General features: G+C 43.0%; 2 protein-coding genes across 2 annotated transcripts; both read right to left on the bottom strand.

Moving 5' to 3' along the window:
• Positions 1-11,218: 11,218 nt before the first annotated feature.
• On the bottom strand, positions 11,219-14,210 carry LOC112572793 (zinc finger protein 862-like). The gene is made up of 2 exons (XM_025252681.1): positions 13,216-14,210; positions 11,219-12,819 (listed from the first exon to the last, which is right to left on the bottom strand). Exons 1-2 carry the CDS (start codon positions 13,342-13,344, stop codon positions 11,266-11,268), a joined length of 1,683 nt encoding a protein of 560 aa, XP_025108466.1. The 5' UTR covers positions 13,345-14,210; the 3' UTR covers positions 11,219-11,265.
• Positions 14,211-16,867: 2,657 nt separating this feature from the next.
• Positions 16,868-17,353, bottom strand: LOC112572190 (protamine-like). Its single transcript, XM_025251760.1, has one exon. The coding sequence runs from the start codon at positions 17,351-17,353 to the stop codon at positions 16,868-16,870; it is 486 nt and encodes a 161-aa protein (XP_025107545.1).
• Between the last annotated feature and the right edge of the window lie 819 nt (positions 17,354-18,172).

Raw genomic sequence — 18,172 nt, 5'->3', positions numbered from 1 at the left:
TACCCGCAGTCAAAATTAATTAAAATCTAATTCATCGTATTAAACATATACATTAATTAAAACAACGCTGTCTATATTACCAGATACCCAGCCTGCAAGGGCGTTGGGTGTTTGAACGGCCCCTATAGGGAAGTGAGACTTTGGGGAGGGAAGCGTGTAATTCGATCCTAAACTGACGCGTCCATCGCGCTTTTTTTCTTCAGCCGCGCTCGATTTGGTAGCCACGTGATCGTGTCGCATCACTCCACCCGCTGTTTCCATCCCCCCTCTGTTCCCCTTCCCGGCCGCGTGTAGTGCGACGTCACACCGGCCGGCCTCGCTTTGACCTGCGCGCGGACATTTTGAACTGTACGTCCATCTTCAAGTGAAACACCGCCGATTTCTGAAGTAAGTCTTAATAAAGTTAAGTGAAAGATGCCATTAAAACAACTGTACTTTATAACAGTGGACAGTCATGAATAATTTATGATCATATATAAGTATTGTAGTGCTTTTTGTGAAATGTCTCACGTGTTGTACCCGGCAGGTCTCACACATATACATCGCTTATAGCAGTGGTTCTCAAAGTGTGGTCCGCGGGCATATGTCAGGTGGTCCGCGGCTGACAGTCGTCATATGTCAGCAAAGTGATGTTTAAGGTGATGTATTCCTCGCATTAACATTTTAATTACAAAGAACGAGGTATACGTAGTTTTATGTCAACTTATTACTATATTACTTTTACAAAAGGACATTTAGTTTTGAATTAAAATGAAACAAATGCGGCAATTTAAATTTGAAATTCATAGTAGAGACTGATTTTAAGGCCTTGGTGGTCCGCCATATTTTTTTTACTTAGGCCTTGGTGGTCCGCCATAGCTTTTACTTAAGTAAAGTGGTCCGCGGTCAGAAAAACTTTGAGAACCACTGGCTTATAGCAACTCGCTTTTACATGATGCTGTCTTCTATATGTGCTGTAGATAATTTAAATGGTTTAACCATATCCTTCTTGTTGTAAATAATCAAATTCCTTAATCGTATCTCTTGCCTACTAATTGCACGTATTTACTAATTACAGAAATGAAATGTTGAGCGCGAATACGATTGGCGGAAGCAAGATGACAGTGCATGATGGGTTCAAATCAACTAGTCAAGAGGTAAAGCACACTGCACACACAATCTCTCGTATTATTGATGATTAACTTCGAAGTTGAAATCTATGACATGAACTCATTGAGTCATGCTTGAAATTCGTCGTCTGCTTTCTCAATAACAGCGGTGCTGCGATTACCAAACGTTTGTCTCCGTCTTGGTGCATTCTAGGGGAAAGCAACAAGACAATCACATTGCTTTCTGAACAACTAAAATTTTGGAAAATTAATGCAAAGCAAAAGAAAGAATTTTATTTTTATACTTATACACTTTGAAATTAAAACAAAATGTATGAAATCCAAAGCTATGCAATGAACTTTGTCAAAGTCTGTCATTTTTCTAACAATCACTTATCTGATCACATATTTTCTATTCTCTTAAAATGCTGCATGCCATTTTTTTCATTTTATTTTACATGATTTACAAAAAGAACTAATTATAACAATCTTTAATTGCAGATCACACTGACTGTAGGTCTGGCTCAGTGAATTTTACCAGTAAGTTTATTTTGTCTCCCTCTATGATTTCATGAGGATCACTATACAAGCACAGGTTTTGTGTTTTTAATGGTCTACATGCACATCCTTATTATATCCATCTAAACATTTTCTGTTAATTAAAAAAATTGTCAATAGACTTACATCCATAGTTTTGTTTTGTCATTACTTTAAAGACTAAAAGTAATATTTTGATTTCAAATACATTTTTGAACAGAGTTCTCAGCAAAGTTGATGAGCAGAGCAAAGCACTACAGAATGTAATTCACAAACTGAATCAGGTCACCCTGCTTCTTCAAAATATGGGGAAAGAGGAGCTGATGAAGAAAGGAATTAGAACAAAAGTGGTATGTCATTTAAGTATAATGTTTAAGTACTAGACACCTTTTTTAAATGTTACCTTTAGCTTTAGCTAATATATCAGCTAATATGTATGTTATTCTTTACAGTCTTGATAAACCATTTAACAAACAGGCAGGCATAGCATCGGCTTACAGGTTAACTCTCCTGACAAGAATGTGTGGTCAGTGTAATATTTGTATTAACAAATAATACACATTTTATGAAGTACAAAATAATGTATTTTATATGCATAGATTTTATTTATAAAATAATTCTGTCACTTGCTTTTCATGGTGTCAAAATGAGCAGTCTGTGTGTGTCTATTAACTATGACCGCTAAAATTGTTTTACTTTCATAAAGAATAGCTTTGATTAAACTCTTTGATTAACGGTGATTTGAGTCACTTAATGCCATTATTTTCTCTGAAGTCCCACTAGGGTTTATTTAAGAGACTGGGTCTGGTTTGTAGCTATATTCATCATGCAACCATTGATCCCTCATCAGTGGAGTAGGGTTCAGCATTATATCTTAAACTTACCCAATCCAGTGAATTAATTTATTTTGCATTTGTATTGTAGTATTTTACATGGTGGAAGCAACTAAAGATTTTTTTTAGCAGGTTCAGCACCTCTCGTGCTGCAAAAAGACCCGGAAATTTTTCTAAGCCCTTTTCAGGGCTAACCCGTTCTTCAGAAATTTGAGCAGAATGAGATCAATCATCATCATCATCATCATCATCATCATCGCTTTACAGAATATGGCTACAAGATTTATCAGAATGAGAGAGTCGAGCTCCTTGACATGGTGAACAAAATTACATCTAGACTTTTTATTTAAATGATTTACTTTTCCCTTCAGCAGTAACTTAATTCAGAGTGGAAAATGCTCTTAGAGACTGCCGCTTTCTCCCTTTTAAAAAAAAAATATTTGAATTGCAGGGAGAGGTGAATTATCTCGCCTTATAAGAGGTCAAATTTGAATAATGCGATCGAAAGCGGAAACGTTGGGCGTCCCTTTACTCAAGAGATTCAGAAAACAATAGTGCTGAAGTACACTACGACAGATTTTGTACGCATGCAAATCATAACCTCCTCTAAATAGGATGCAAATGAATTGGTTAGAGTTAGACCATTTGAAAGCCATTAGTTTTCCTCCCTTCAGTCCAACCTCAATAGCTTGACGTAAGCTTTAGCAACATTAAGAACTTGGCGTCATGATGTGTACGTCATTTGATCTACGTAGACAAAGACCTAGAATTAGTGTACCATAGCAACCACGTTCTCCTGCTGTGTCACACACCATGACAACCCCCCCCCCCCTCATTCACCCCGTGTATTGCTTACGGTGTTGCCATAGTCTCTACTGTCACAAACCTGCTGAGATGTATTTTTTTTATGTTTTTTTTTAATTAGTAAAAGTAATTGTTCGGGTGAGGTGGTAAAGACAGCTATCACTGGGGCTGTTAGTGTCAACAGTCTGAGGCGTGCCGCGCCATACGGGGATGGCCGGCCGGTCTTTGTGTAATTAAGTTCTGTTGATAGGTTGTTTGGTGGTTACTTTGAACAAAGGAAAGAGTGTGGTAGTGTGTTGGATGTGTGTGGTGTGATTGGGTTTTTCCTTGACGGGAGCGGGGAGAAGGGACAGTCTCTTTGGTGTTGTCAGTGCGTCCGGAGCGGACGGTTTTTGTTTGTAAGCAGTCTTGACGGACTATGTGTTGTTGTACAAATCCTGACCAGATTTGTATTGTGTGGTACAAGTCCTGAACCGACTTGAAGTACCAGACTTGTTTGTATGTTTGTTAGCATTGAACCTGTTGAGGTGAGTGTGAATCTTTGTTGATTTTTTCGGTGAATGTGTATTTCTGTATTGGATGAGTGTGATCTATTTGTGTATACTTCATGAATATGGTTTGAAATAGTTGAGAGTGAATTTACATTTATCTAAATAATGGTTTTGTTTTTGCTCTCCAGGTTTTCTTGTGAGGTTTTCTTGTGGATTTACTTTTGGATTTTACTTTTGGATTTTCTTGTGGATTTTACTTTTGGATTTTCTTGTGGATTTGTTTTTGGATTTTACTTTTGGATTTTCTTGTGGATATAACTTCAAGAAAGAAGTGGAAATCATGCAACCATTGATCCCTCATCAGTGGAGTAGGGTTCAGCATTATATCTTAAACTTACCCAATCCAGTGAATTAATTTATTTTGCATTTGTATTGTAGTATTTTACATGGTGGAAGCAACTAAAGATTTTTTTTAGCAGGTTCAGCACCTCTCGTGCTGCAAAAAGACCCGGAAATTTTTCTAAGCCTTTTTCAGGGCTAACCCGTTCTTCAGAAATTTGAGCAGAATGAGATCAATCATCATCATCATCATCATCATCATCGCTTTACAGAATATGGCTACAAGATTTATCAGAATGAGAGAGTCGAGCTCCTTGACATGGTGAACAAAATTACATCTAGACTTTTTATTTAAATGATTTACTTTTCCCTTCAGCAGTAACTTAATTCAGAGTGGAAAATGCTCTTAGAGACTGCCGCTTTCTCCCTTTTAAAAAAAAAAATATTTGAATTGCAGGGAGAGGTGAATTATCTCGCCTTATAAGAGGTCAAATTTGAATAATGCGATCGAAAGCGGAAACGTTGGGCGTCCCTTTACTCAAGAGATTCAGAAAACAATAGTGCTGAAGTACACTACGACAGATTTTGTACGCATGCAAATCATAACCTCCTCTAAATAGGATGCAAATGAATTGGTTAGAGTTAGACCATTTGAAAGCCATTAGTTTTCCTCCCTTCAGTCCAACCTCAATAGCTTGACGTAAGCTTTAGCAACATTAAGAACTTGGCGTCATGATGTGTACGTCATTTGATCTACGTAGACAAAGACCTAGAATTAGTGTACCATAGCAACCACGTTCTCCTGCTGTGTCACACACCATGACAACCCCGTGTATTGCTTACGGTGTTGCCATAGTCTCTACTGTCACAAACCTGCTGAGATGTATTTTTTTTAATGTTTTTTTTTAATTAGTAAAAGTAATTGTTCGGGTGAAGTGGTAAAGACAGCTATCACTGGGGCTGTTAGTGTCAACAGTCTGAGGCGTGCCGCGCCATACGGGGATGGCCGGCCGGTCTTTGTGTAATTAAGTTCTGTTGATAGGTTGTTTGGTGGTTACTTTGAACAAAGGAAAGAGTGTGGTAGTGTGTTGGATGTGTGTGGTGTGATTGGGGTTTTTCCTTGACGGGAGCGGGGAGAAGGGACAGTCTCTTTGGTGTTGTCAGTGCGTCCGGAGCGGACGGTTTTTGTTTGTAAGCAGTCTTGACGGACTATGTGTTGTTGTACAAATCCTGACCAGATTTGTATTGTGTGGTACAAGTCCTGAACCGACTTGAAGTACCAGACTTGTTTGTATGTTTGTTAGCATTGAACCTGTTGAGGTGAGTGTGAATCTTTGTTGATTTTTTCGGTGAATGTGTATTTCTGTATTGGATGAGTGTGATCTATTTGTGTATACTTCATGAATATGGTTTGAAATAGTTGAGAGTGAATTTACATTTATCTAAATAATGGTTTTGTTTTTGCTCTCCAGGTTTTCTTGTGAGGTTTTCTTGTGGATTTACTTTTGGATTTTACTTTTGGATTTTCTTGTGGATTTGTTTTTGGATTTTACTTTTAGATTTTCTTGTGGATTTTCTTGTGGATATAACTTCAAGAAGAAGTGGAAACTTTGTGTACTCCGCGCATTGAGCGCATCTTTGTGATGCGGATACTGGCGCGCTATAAAACTACATCATCATGTACTTTTCATGTGGATATATGGTGTATCTTAGAAGCGGAAACATTGGGCTGGTTCAAGTGAGACTTTGAGAGGAACTGTGCAAGAAGAGTGAATACTTTTGAAATTGTTGGAAGAAACGTGTGTTTGAATTGTGGGGTTGGGAAATTAGGAATTGTTTTGTGTTGTGTTTCTCATTTTGATTTTTAAATTATATTATATTTTTTTAATTTTAAATTGTTGTCTGTGTTTTGATTTTACGTATGTTCCTCGTCTGAAAGGCGCTGTAGAGTGCAAGTGACACTCGGCAACGCTTACGCAAATGTTGCATAGATCTTTGCTATATAAAGGGATCTGTTGAATACCGGACCATCTTCGTCCTGAGGTGACAGCTGAGATTCAGAATGAAGCGAAAGCTGACGCCAGCTTACCTTGAGGGCTGCCTGAAAAGGATGAAAAAGGAAAGTTACTTTTCAGTAACCGCAATTCAGAGGCAGCTACGTCAAGAAGGAAGAAGACACATCGCGGCGACGATAATATCAACAGCATACAGTCTAGTACACCAGGGGCGAGCTGAAGTGGACAATAGTCGCTTCAGACTACGGAATTTGGCAGGGGATAAGCAGCAGCTTACAGCCAACAATCGGCCGTCGGTAGATACCAGCCAACCGCCTGGCCAGCCACATGCAGCCAACAATCGGCCCCCTGCAGATGACACCACCGAAAAAGCTGCAGCCAACGACGACAGCACCAAAGGCGGCGATATGCCAACACCATCGACTAGCCGTGATTGAAACGTCGCCAAAGAAAACCATAAAAAAAAGCTTTAAAAAAAATTATTCCTCTAGGTCCTTTACAGGACCACTCACTTTTCCAGATGTTATGGTCAGAACGAGCATTCAAATTTTCTCCGTTTTTACGTTATTGTATACGGAAGTATATTCTATGTGCCGGGTTTTTTTAGCTGCCTCGTCGGATCTCTTCTCAAATTCATCTTTTCCCACTCGCGGTCTACTGGTCCATTCTTTTGCCCAATCCCTGACATGTCTCATGCGCATATTTTCCCGTCTTTTATGTGTTCTGTCTTTAGCCGGCTGCTTGATGATATGTTCTGGTTTACATGTTTATGTGTGTTGTATACAGTTTGTGTCGGTTTGAATGTGTGGTTTCAGTGTTTTGTGTTCTGAAAATGCTTGTAAAGCGCATTGAATCTACAGTACAGTGGAGGTATGCGCTAAATAAATCTGTTAAATTTAATTTTGTAGTATGCACAGACCATTGGTTCTCGCTGAGAGCTCGGTTCTGTCCTTACAACACCTTGATGGGAGTTCGATTCTTGAGGAGAGGTCCTATCTTGCTATAGTGGAAGAGATTCCTCCTCGATGGGAAGCGATATTCTCTGCCGACCATCCAGGAAACAATGTTTAGAGCCATCCAGCGTGGAACGGTCGAAGAAGCAAACAAGCGATACCGCCTAAAGGCACATTTAAATCAAGCGGCCTCTTACAGCGAATCCATGATTGCATTATCCAGCAGCGACAGTACCAGCCGTCCTTCATCTTCCCGGTCGTTGCAGACCAGTGAGCACGAGGCCTCTGGTACAAGTCCTGGGAGTTACCAGATTTATTCGCATCATCGAGTAGAGAGAATGACAGCCGTCCTTCTTGTTCCCGCTTGTTGCCGACGAGTGAGCTACCTACCAACCAGCCTTCTGGTGGCAGCAATCGGAGGAAAAGCGAGGAGCAGCCTGCCGAGAACGTCATCGATGTAGACGAAGCCAACATATGCACAGTGAGGCGATGGCGATGTCTGGTGCTGATGAACAAGATGAAAGCGTCAACGGCCCGCAGAGTGAGGCGATGGCGATGTCTGGTGCTGATGAACAAGATGAAAGCGTCAACGGCCAGCACAGTGAGGCGATGGCGATGTCTGGTGCTGATGAACAAGATGAAAGCGTCAACGGCCCGCACAGTGAGGCGATGGCGATGTCTGGTGCTGATGAACAAGATGAAAGCGTCAACGGCCCGCACAGTAAGGCGATGTATAACACACACACACATGCAGTCCCCGCCCCCAATCCACACACACACACGAACGCAACTATAATAGAGAAAAGTGTTGGTACCTGATGTGTTGGTGCCAGCCGTCCTTCTTGTTCCCGCTTGTTGCCGACGAGTGAGTTACCAGCCTTCTGGTGGCAACAATCAGCGACAATCAGCAGCCTGCCGAGAACGTCATCGATGTAGACGAAGCCAACATATGCACAGTGAGGCGATGGCGATGTCTGGTGCTGATGAACAAGATGAAAGCGTCAACAGCCAGCACAGTGTCAGGAACGCTAGTTTTAAATCTCTTTCTCTCACAACACGCACGCGTCCCCTTGCGTGTTCTTTCAACCATATAACACAAAGATTTGTCGAGGACAACAAAAACTTTAACGCATATTAACGAAATATATACAAAGTCCGTTTCAATCTGCACTGTTCGTGTGCTCATTAACGTTCAAAACACACATACACACAGTCCGTGTACCGTCTTATGGTGTTCTCGACACTCCACTGCACGAATTTAGGGGTTCAACAAATGAACCAAAGCTGGCACCACAAATATACTCCCGGCACCACAAATATACTCCCGGCACCACACATAAACTCCCGGCACCACACATATACTCCCGGCACTACAAATATACTCCGGGGGATCAACACATGATCCAAGGCTGGCACCACAGATAAACTTGCAGGGATCGTCACACACACAATATCCCAAGCGAACACCACACACACTTTACGTCCGCCTTTCTTCCCTGCTCACAGCCGTCTGCTCTCTTCCAAATATTTTTCATCTTGCGTCTCTCTACAATTTGCGTCATAAAATGACGTCGGGTTGTGACGCGAAACCACGACGCAATCAACACTCTCTTAAATGCAAGGCAAGGGCAACAATCTCTAAGAAAACAAAAGACAGGGGCAACAACCTCCCGCCCCTGACAGACTGGTCCGTGACACACAGTGAGGCGATGTATAACACACACACACATGCAGTCCCCGCCCCCAATCCACACACACACACACACGAACGCAACTATAATAGAGAAAAGTGTTGGTACCTGATGTGTTGGTGCCAGCAGTCCTTCTTGTTCCCGCTTGTTGCCGACGAGTGAGCTACCTACCAACCAGCCTTCTGGTGGCAACAATCAGCGACAATCAGCAGCCTGCCGAGAACGTCATCGATGTAGACGAAGCTAACATACCGCACAGTGAGGCGATGGCGATGTCTGGTGCTGATGTACAAGATGAAAGCGTCAACGGCCCGCACAGTGAGGCGATGGCGATGTCTGGTGCTGATGAACAAGATGAAAGTGTCAACGGCCCGTGTTTAGCAACGCTTGCTCCTTGGAAGGTTTGTCGTCACTGGTGCTGACGTAAAATATGGCTATTACGTAAGAAGAGAGGGTAATCCAGAGAGAGACAGGGACGAGGTATTGAAGGCTTGGGATCGGGTCGGCAGAGAATGAAAAGTCACTCTCCACCATCACCTCACCAACCACATTTCGCAAAAAAATTGAAAACCCATCTGTTTCTTTCAAACCCGTCTTAAACTACCAAGGAACACTTCTGTCTATATTTTTTTACTTTTCCTGGCGTTTTATATATTTTTCACTTTATTTTTTCTTCTTTTGTTTTTTTCTGCGCAATGAGCATTCCTCGGAATGGATACCTGCGCATTACAAATCGCCATCATCATCATCAAAAGCTGTTGTGCTCGGGATTTGCTGTGGTGCACGTGGGACGGGTGCGAGCAACGGATCAGTTTTCTCCTGCGTTTTCTGTGTGTGACAGAATCAACGCGTCACGGGCCGAATTGGGTGAGTAAATAAAGCTTTTCCTAGCGGTATACCGAGATATTTAAGAAAATGTCCATTGTATAATCTAGATGAGGTAGGCGATGAATTTCATTATTTGTTTGTGTGTATCCACCCTTAATTTTTTTAACTGTTTCACAGAAAGCGCTACTTCCGGTATATTTTGTATATCATCTAAATGAATTTAAATTTCAGCAGCTAATGAATGTTAAATCCAGGCGTATACTTATTAACTTAAGCAAATTTATTCAAACAGTATTTTCATTGTTTAAATAATCTATATATATTTATATACATACATAGTGCCATGTATCTATTTACATATATTTGCTATATTGTCACCACCTGTTGTGAGCTTGTTACTGAGATAAAATTGTCATTGTGCTTTTTATAACTGTGATGTTATGGCTAAAAATGCCCCCGGGCTTATAGCCATTAAATAAAAATATGTTCAAAAAATGTTCAAAAATGTCGCCGTTAGCTGGCTGATCAGTACGCAGAATTGCTGGATGCGCGAGTGACTGTGGCTGAGAGATCTCTGAATAGCTGTATATGAGGCGGGGGAAACTTTATGTGTTGAGTTTATATCTTAGGGAATTTTTATTTGTGTAATGATTAAACGTTACGAGAGACTCGCTCTAAACAGGCTCAGAAAGATATACGCTTGGACCATCGACCAGCGGCCATCAGACAAGTCGTCGTATGGACTGACTGTGCAATCACCAAGCCGCCGAGCAACAGGCGAGAGTGTGACGGGTCACTGGGTGCGGCGACGTCAACATCGCCTGGCATCAGACGAGTCATCCTGAGGACGAACTGTGTGTGCGTGACAGTGAACAGCGAGTTGTCTCAGGCAGTGGCCTGGGAGGGGAGATCATCTGTACTGCGTGAAAAGTGTTCTTCTCTTTTCTCTGCAATCTGGTTTTTTTTCTCATATCTTTTGAGGTCGCGCTCTGTGACCGCCAATACATTTCAGTTTTGTATTGCAACTTCGTGTGTGTGTTTTATGTCCACTGAGAAGTGATTGGTTTCGTTGCTCGCATCGGGCGCGTGGAAGTTTGTCTGTGTGTGTGCGAGTGTGTCTGAGAGAGAGAGTAAGCCCCGCGACGCCTGATCGCGTCTCGCACAGTGAGGCGATGGCGATGTCTGTTGCTGATGAACAAGATGAAAGCGTCAACGCCCCGGACAGTGACATTGCTGAGTGACATTGCACAACCGGTCAATATCGTGAAATAGTCAATTCAGCAGAATTAAAATCATATATGTTAGCTGATTTTGTTTTGCTTTTTATACTTGTGTGTTTTCGCGTAAATGTTGGGGGAAAAAAACTTGAAAATTGGTCTGTTTTTTTATCTTTATTATTTATTAAGTCAGGTACTATTGTCACGACCGGCAGTCGGACTTGCGCATTCCAAACAAATCCGTTTAAACCATACAGCAACAAGTTATCTCTTATCATAAGACATAAGTCGTAAACCTACAATACGTCAATCAGGGCTTCTGCTAAGACTAAATTTTTTGGGGTCCCAGGGACCCCTTCCTCAGATTTCTAAGGGGTCCCAGGCCAACTCTAAGGGGTCCATTTACAATGTGGAAAAAAATCAACAATCAACATACTTTATTCAACACACAAAGCACTATAAGGTTGAGTCACTCAGAAACGGTGACATTTCTGTTCCATGAAGTGTGATAGGCATCTGTGATGAGCTTATGCTCACTGTACTTGGGGTGCTTGGCAGCATTCTTAATGAACATTTTGTTCTCCACTGGCTTGATGTTGAGGCAACTCCTGAGGGATGTGTGGATGAGGTTCTGTGAGGAGAAGCCCCTTTCACATGGTACTGAGGTGACTGGGATGGTTGTTGAGATCTCAGCCAGAGTAACAAACTCGGGGAATGTCTCTGTACACTGCAGCAACATATGCTGATACATGGCCTGCAAACCTTTTTCTCTGTGTTTGCCCAGCAATGCTTTGAACAGTCTGAAGGAGTCCCTAGCAGCTTCCCCATCGATCTCCTCATATCTGGTCAGCAGCCTCTCAAGTGCCTCCTTTCCATGCTCCCTGATTTCTTCCTGGGTGTGTGGCAGGTGAGAGGGGTCCAGGACTGTTGCCAGGTCTTTCAGAACAGCCATGTCATTTGCTGGAAATCGCTTGTCCATTTCTTGATGGATCTCTCTCACAAAGTCTGTCCTTATTCTCCTCACAATGTCTTCACTACCAGTCACTGTGATGCCCTGGAAATGTCCACTGTCTGCCACCTGGGTGAAGAAGTCCTGAAGAACAGACCCAGGGTGCTCAGCCAGGTCTTTCAGAGTTGCAGATGTTGCAGCCAGCATGTCTTCAACTTGTCGAATGTCAATGCTGTCCTTCTGGAACACCTTGCTACATCTGGTCAAGGTGGATAGAATGTCACACAGGAGGCAGATGACACCGATGAATTTGTAGCTTTTGACAGCCTTCAGTATCTCCCTAGCCTTTGCCCCTCCAGTGTTTTTGCTTGCAGCCTCACGTTCCAGTGCCAAGCACAGACACCCCCAAGCAGAGTAGACAGCTTTCACACTCTCATGCAGTGACAGCCACCTGACATTGGTGGGTTTCTTGAATTTTCTGACCTGTGTTTTCATCAACTCCTTGAGCTCTCTGAGTTTGTTGTACCTGCAGGCTGAGTAATGGAAGAAGTCAAAGATGTTGGCCAGGGTTGTCTGCACAGTCTCCAGGTAGGGGACACTCTTTGAAGCCCACTGACACACAAGGGCCAGCCTGTGAGCCACACACCAGGTTCCAACAAGCTTGGGGTTCTGCTTCTGGAGTTTGACCACCACACCATTCAACCTGCCCACCATGACAGCAGCTCCATCTGTGCCTATTCCTGACACCCTTTCTAGAGGAACATCAACATCATGCAGAAAGTCCATGATGGCCTGCGTGATTGTGTCGGCTTTTCCATCTTTCACCTCAATGTTTGCAGCGAATTCAGTTTGCCCAACCCCTTCATCAATGACTCTACAAAAGATCACAAGCTTCTTCTGAACTGCCACATCCAGAGATTCGTCCAACATGATGCCTATGCTTTCTTTGATCCTCGCGAAGATCTGCTGTCTGCACACATTGCCCAGAGAGGCTTGAAGTTCTGCTGCTTTGTTGTGGTCTGTGTAGGTTGGCTGGTGGTCGTCCGGCTGCTCTTGTGTCCTCACCAGCAAGGCCTGGAATAGATAAGTTTTTATTACTGTCCTGATATTTCCTGTCAGTAATAGTTTACCACTAAAAATTCTGTTAAAAGTAAACTCGTGCAGAGGACTTGTAATATCAAGACCATATACTGCCAAGCTCTAGTACAGTTGGAGAGCTACTAGGTTTTTACTTTTAAGATTCATTACCACTAAACAACTATGCAAGACTATGTATTTATGAGGTTGGGTTTAGTGTGCCAGTTCACACAGGTCAGTGCAAGGCATATGGGCATACCCAAGCTGACAAGCTAGAGGCTAAACAATGGGAGAGGGAAAGGAAGATAATGGGTAATTTGATGACAGGGAAAAAAGTAAGAAACTAGAAAGACTCAGAGAGAGAGATGCAATTTAATTCAAGCTGTTTCATACCTGAGCATGGAGTAGAGAGCTGAACTTGGTATCTGGCAGGTCATCTGTCGCCAGGATCAGATCTGCTCCCATCTGAGCAAACAACACGTGCGATGTCTTCTCATAGGATTTTTTCATTGATTGGACCATGTCAGCTTGCCTCCTTTCAGTAGCATTGGCAGCTCTGTGGTCGGCAGTCGACTCGATCGTGTCTTGTTAATGCGTTTCGTTGAAAATTAGTGCATCCAGTGACGAAAGCATTTCTCTGCTGAGTCTTTACACACACGGAACATTTCATGACTTAGGACGATTCATCAAACTCGAGCCACGAAAACTCTTTCTCCCACACAGTATTGTAGGCTCTCACTTTTTCCTTTTTGGGTGGGTTGTCATCACAGGTACTAGGAACAGCGCTTGATGATGTGGGTTAACCATCTTCATTATCTTGCTGTTTGTCACTTTCTTTCCGTTTCTGAGTTAACCACGCTGTCAACGACATCTTGGAAACATGTTAATGAACTCTTTTCGGAAAGGGGAAAAAAAACCTCACTTCAAGGGAAGTTATTCTCACATTGTAGCAGACGACAACAATAGATTGGGCTACGATGTCAGACACTACACTTACCCAATTTTGTATCTGTTCTTCGCCCAAATTTGAAGGGGTCCTCCGAACTTTTAATGAGCATTGTACGCAATTTTTTGCGTAAGCAGAAGCCCTGCAGTCAATACTTCGAAATTGAGACCGCGCAGTTTCCAAAACTGCAAACTTAATTTCACCAAGACGACATACACATGTCAGTTTCAATACATTTCTTTCGCGCTGTCAGGCTTTAACTAGGTCACGCTTGTTCCCCTCGCATGGGAATTGACCAATTTCAAAAAATCATAAAAAATAACTGTAAGAGATAGAAAAAAAAATTGAAACTAATAATAAGAGATCAATCGACGGCGGCTGCCCTCTTGATCTGGTGGCTGGCGGCCGTGTATGTACGACCACAGAGCTAGACGTGTCACTGTCGCTCTCATTTTCACCGGCGGATGAAAATGAGAGCGACAGTGCACTAGGTGTGTCGTCCTTTCTGAACGGATGGCGTAGCTTTCGTTGCCCCCGATAAGCCGAGTGAACCCTCGCACCTTCTTGTTGATGCGCATCTTATACTAATCCGCCCACTGGTAGTAACATGTTGCGGTGAAGAGTCCGTTTTCTTCCTGCGCCGTCCTCTCTGCGTACAACGTACAAGGGTATGGCGCTGTTAGGGTGGCTCAGCACACTGTACACCTCTTTCTCCCAGCGGTCCGCCAGTTTGTGTTTGCCGTCAAAGGCAACGGCTTTCACCAGCACACGGTCTCCCACTTCTATAGTGGCTGCCCTTGCCTTGGAATCGTAGCCACTTTTCTGTCGCTCGCTTGCCTTGTTGGAGGGTGCAGCTGCCAGATGGAAAGACTCTGTCAGTCGTTTCTTCAGACTGTCGACATACTTAGTAAGGGGTTGTCGCCCTTGATCGTTGCTATCGACGCCAAATAAAAGATGGACAGGGAGACGCGGGTCACGACCAAACATCAAGGAATAAGGGGAGAAGCCGGTCGACTCGTGGCGAGTGCAGTTGTATTCGTGCACAAGACTGGCCACGTGACTTTTCCAGTCTTCTTTCTGACGCGGCTCCAGCGTCCCAAGCATGTCCAGCAACGTGCGATTGAATCTTTCGCACATTCCATTCCCCATGGGGTGGTAGGGGGTGGTGCGCGATTTACTGCACCCGATGATCTGGCACAGCTCCCTTATGATGCGGCTCTCAAAGTTGGCTCCCTGGTCAGAATGTAGTCGCTTTGGCACCCCGTAATGAACGATGAAATTATTAACGAGGGCGTCGGCTGTTGTTTTTGCCGTCATGTTCCGAGTCGGGATGGCTTGAGCTAGGCGCGTGAAATGGTTTGTGATGACTAGAATATGATGGTATCCTCCTTTTGATGTTTCGAGGGACAGATAATCCATACACACCAGCTCCAATGGTTCCGTGGTAACTATGGAGACCAGCGGTGCCTGATCGGTGCCCAGTGTTTTCCAGCGCACACAGCGGGGACATTTCTTGATCCAGTCCTCCACGTCGGCTGTCATGCCAGGCCAAAAGAAGAGATCTCTGATAAGACTGAGGTTTCTATCTCTGCGAATCTCAGAAACTGTCGTACATCCTCAGGTGTCCTGGGCACTGGCCAGTTTTTCACTTTCTCACATTTTTCAGGATCTGTCTCGACACCAGCCGCTGACAAGATATGTCCCACATATTTAACCCGATCCTGTGCGAATGTGCACTTCTTGGGGTTCAATTTCAAGCCACAATCCCGCAGTCTGTCTAGCACTCTCTCCACTCTTTCCAGATGCTCATCAAACGTACTGGAAAACACAATGATGTCATCGAGAAACACCAGGCATATACATTGAGAGAGATGTAGGTCCCCCAAACACTCTTCCATGAGGCGTTAATATGTGGCCGGTGCATTCGCCAGCCCCATCGCCATGCGATTGTATTCATAGAATCCAAGGGGCGCAACTGAGAATACTGTACGCTCTTTGTGCTCCTCGGTTATCTCTACCTGATGGTAACCACTCTTTAAGTCGAGGACAGTGAAATACTTTGACCCCGCTAAGGCGTCGAGCAATTCCTCTATCCTCGGCAGCGCGTATGAGTCTTTGATTGTCCGTGCATTGAGCTGTCCATAGTCCACACATTTCCTTAGGCTACCGTCATTCTTTTTAACCCATACAACATTCGATGACCAGGGTGAATGTGATGGTCTAATAATCCCACTGTCCAGCAGCTGTTGTAAATGTTCCCTCCCCCACACACTACCATATAATGACAAATTAAAAATAATTATTTCATTAAATCACAACTGCATATAACTCGTCAGCATGTGTTCAGTCAGGAACCTCCTAGAACTTGCCAAAGGTTGATCTACCAAAAGTGTGCAACTTCTGAATCACAGAATCCACTTACTAATTTCAACTGCCCGTTTCCAAAAGAGTATTTATATGTTTTTCGTAAAGATGATTAAGTTTTAACCTATCTATTTTTGCAATCTCCGGGAGAGTCTGAGCATAATTTGAGATTACCTACTGGCACCCGCCCCCGATTCGTTATCATCAGACATCCCATTTATTTTTTCCACTTTTATTAATTAATAGAAGCAGAGGAATGCCCCATCCAAAGCGTATGCAATACAGCCTTTTCATTTGCTTTAGAAATCCATCAGAGCATAAAGTTGGACACATGAACTGTACACTAATTTACACAGAAATGTCGATGATTTTTTTTTTCTTTTGTTATTTTTTGAACCGACATAGTTAAAGAACGCTAAGCATATCAACAGCCAATATCAGCTGTTATGTCACGGAAATAAAATGTTAAATTAAAAAAAAAAATTTAAATCTCATTCTCTAAAATTGTCCTATGTCGACGATCTATACGTATCCATCTCGTCATAATTTACCTTATTATTATAATATTAACTATAATAATAATTAATATTAATATTATTAATAAGTCACTTAATACCGTAAAACATTCTGATCCAATTCTCTGGCAAAATTTTGGTCCTGAAAAGGACCGTGACAAAAATTATTTTTGGGCTATTTTAGAAAACTGTTTTTAAGAAGAGTGAGAATTTTGATCTATTATCGCCTTCTCCTTCTTCTCCTCCTCCTTCTGCTACGTCGTCTGCGTCGGCTTCGCCGTCGTCGTCTTCTGCTTCGTCGACGACGACGACGACGCCGCCGTCTCCCGCTTCTCCGTCGACTCCGCCGCCGTCTTCCGCAGCCCTGTCGACCGCCGCCGTTGGTGATGGCGCTGCTGCTCATGCGCGATTTGCGATTTAACATCTTGGTCAGGCGCAGAAGAAAGCGACCGTCGCTATTTTGCCGGATGACTCCTTCCTTCATGCCCCGCAATATGAGCGCCTTCAGCTCGAAGAAGCTGGGCTCCACGCCCGTCTCTTGGGCGATGGCATTCTTGATGTCCGTGTAGCGTGATCCACCGCGGTCCCGCAGCCGTGCAAGGACTGAAGTGATCGTCTTCACCGTCAGCTTGGTTGATACCCCGGCCTTGGGCTTCGGACTTCGGGCGCAGACGGTCCGAGTAGCCTTGCCGTTCTGCATCCGCATCCCGCTTGTGGTTTCAGAGACGACCAGCTCCACTCGGACGAGGCACCATATGCTGCGACTAGCGTGAGTGATTCCTTTTTATAATCTGGAGAAGCCCAGCCACAGGGTGGAAGTGCAGACAACCATCCCTAGGCAACGTCAGATCTGGTTGCCATGGCTGTACGTTGCCATCACACGACTTTCTTTTGTAAAGAAAGTAAAATAGTATTTGACTGCTCCAATCAGCGACGATTTGTTTTCAACCATGCTCCCGTGATGGTAAGTCGAAGACATCCATTTAGAACTGGCTTTAAGGTGGCGTTGCCACAGTACTTTGAGTGTGTTGTCGCTACAACTACCGTAGCCATAGTTTCGCGAGAACTGCGTACAACCAATCCAAAGAGAGAGAGAATGTAACTAAGTTTATACTTATATTATATTAAAATATTATATTAAATTTATAAATTTCTGTGATACTTGTAAGTAAATTAATTTAACTAATATGATTATTCTGAAAAATAATATGTAAAATGTTCATTTTATTGAACAAGATAATTATCGTCAGCATGGTTACTTGTTACGCTTATGTTGACGTCCCTGAATGTGAAGAACATGTGGCATGACGTCAATGTTAACATTCTAATGACGTGATCTTTAGACTCGGAATGTATGCACAATGTTTAAAGTCTCAAGCCCACTCTGACGGATCAAGCCTTTGACCACTTAATTACTATTAACTCATTTTCAAAGCCAAAAGTAGTTATTCTGTAATATTGTTATGACCCACACATACATTTCTGCATTTGTTTTTGAAAGTTATTTTACTATTTTCTCGATTTA

Source organism: Pomacea canaliculata, linkage group LG9, assembly GCF_003073045.1.
Source record: "Pomacea canaliculata isolate SZHN2017 linkage group LG9, ASM307304v1, whole genome shotgun sequence".
Classification (NCBI taxonomy): domain Eukaryota; kingdom Metazoa; phylum Mollusca; class Gastropoda; order Architaenioglossa; family Ampullariidae; genus Pomacea; species Pomacea canaliculata.
This window is presented reverse-complemented; position numbering and strand designations above follow the sequence as displayed.

What these genes read in the sequence shown, in the direction of transcription:
- LOC112572793 (XM_025252681.1), bottom strand. Translation starts at nt 13,344, where the DNA reads ATGGTCCAATCAATGAAAAAATCCTATGAGAAGACATCGCACGTGTTG. An exon ending in GCTCTCTACTCCATGCTCAG is followed by an intron (nt 12,820 to 13,215) that starts GTATGAAACAGC and finishes TATCTATTCCAG; the next exon opens with GCCTTGCTGGTGAGGACACA.
- LOC112572190 (XM_025251760.1), bottom strand. Translation starts at nt 17,353, where the DNA reads ATGCGGATGCAGAACGGCAAGGCTACTCGGACCGTCTGCGCCCGAAGT.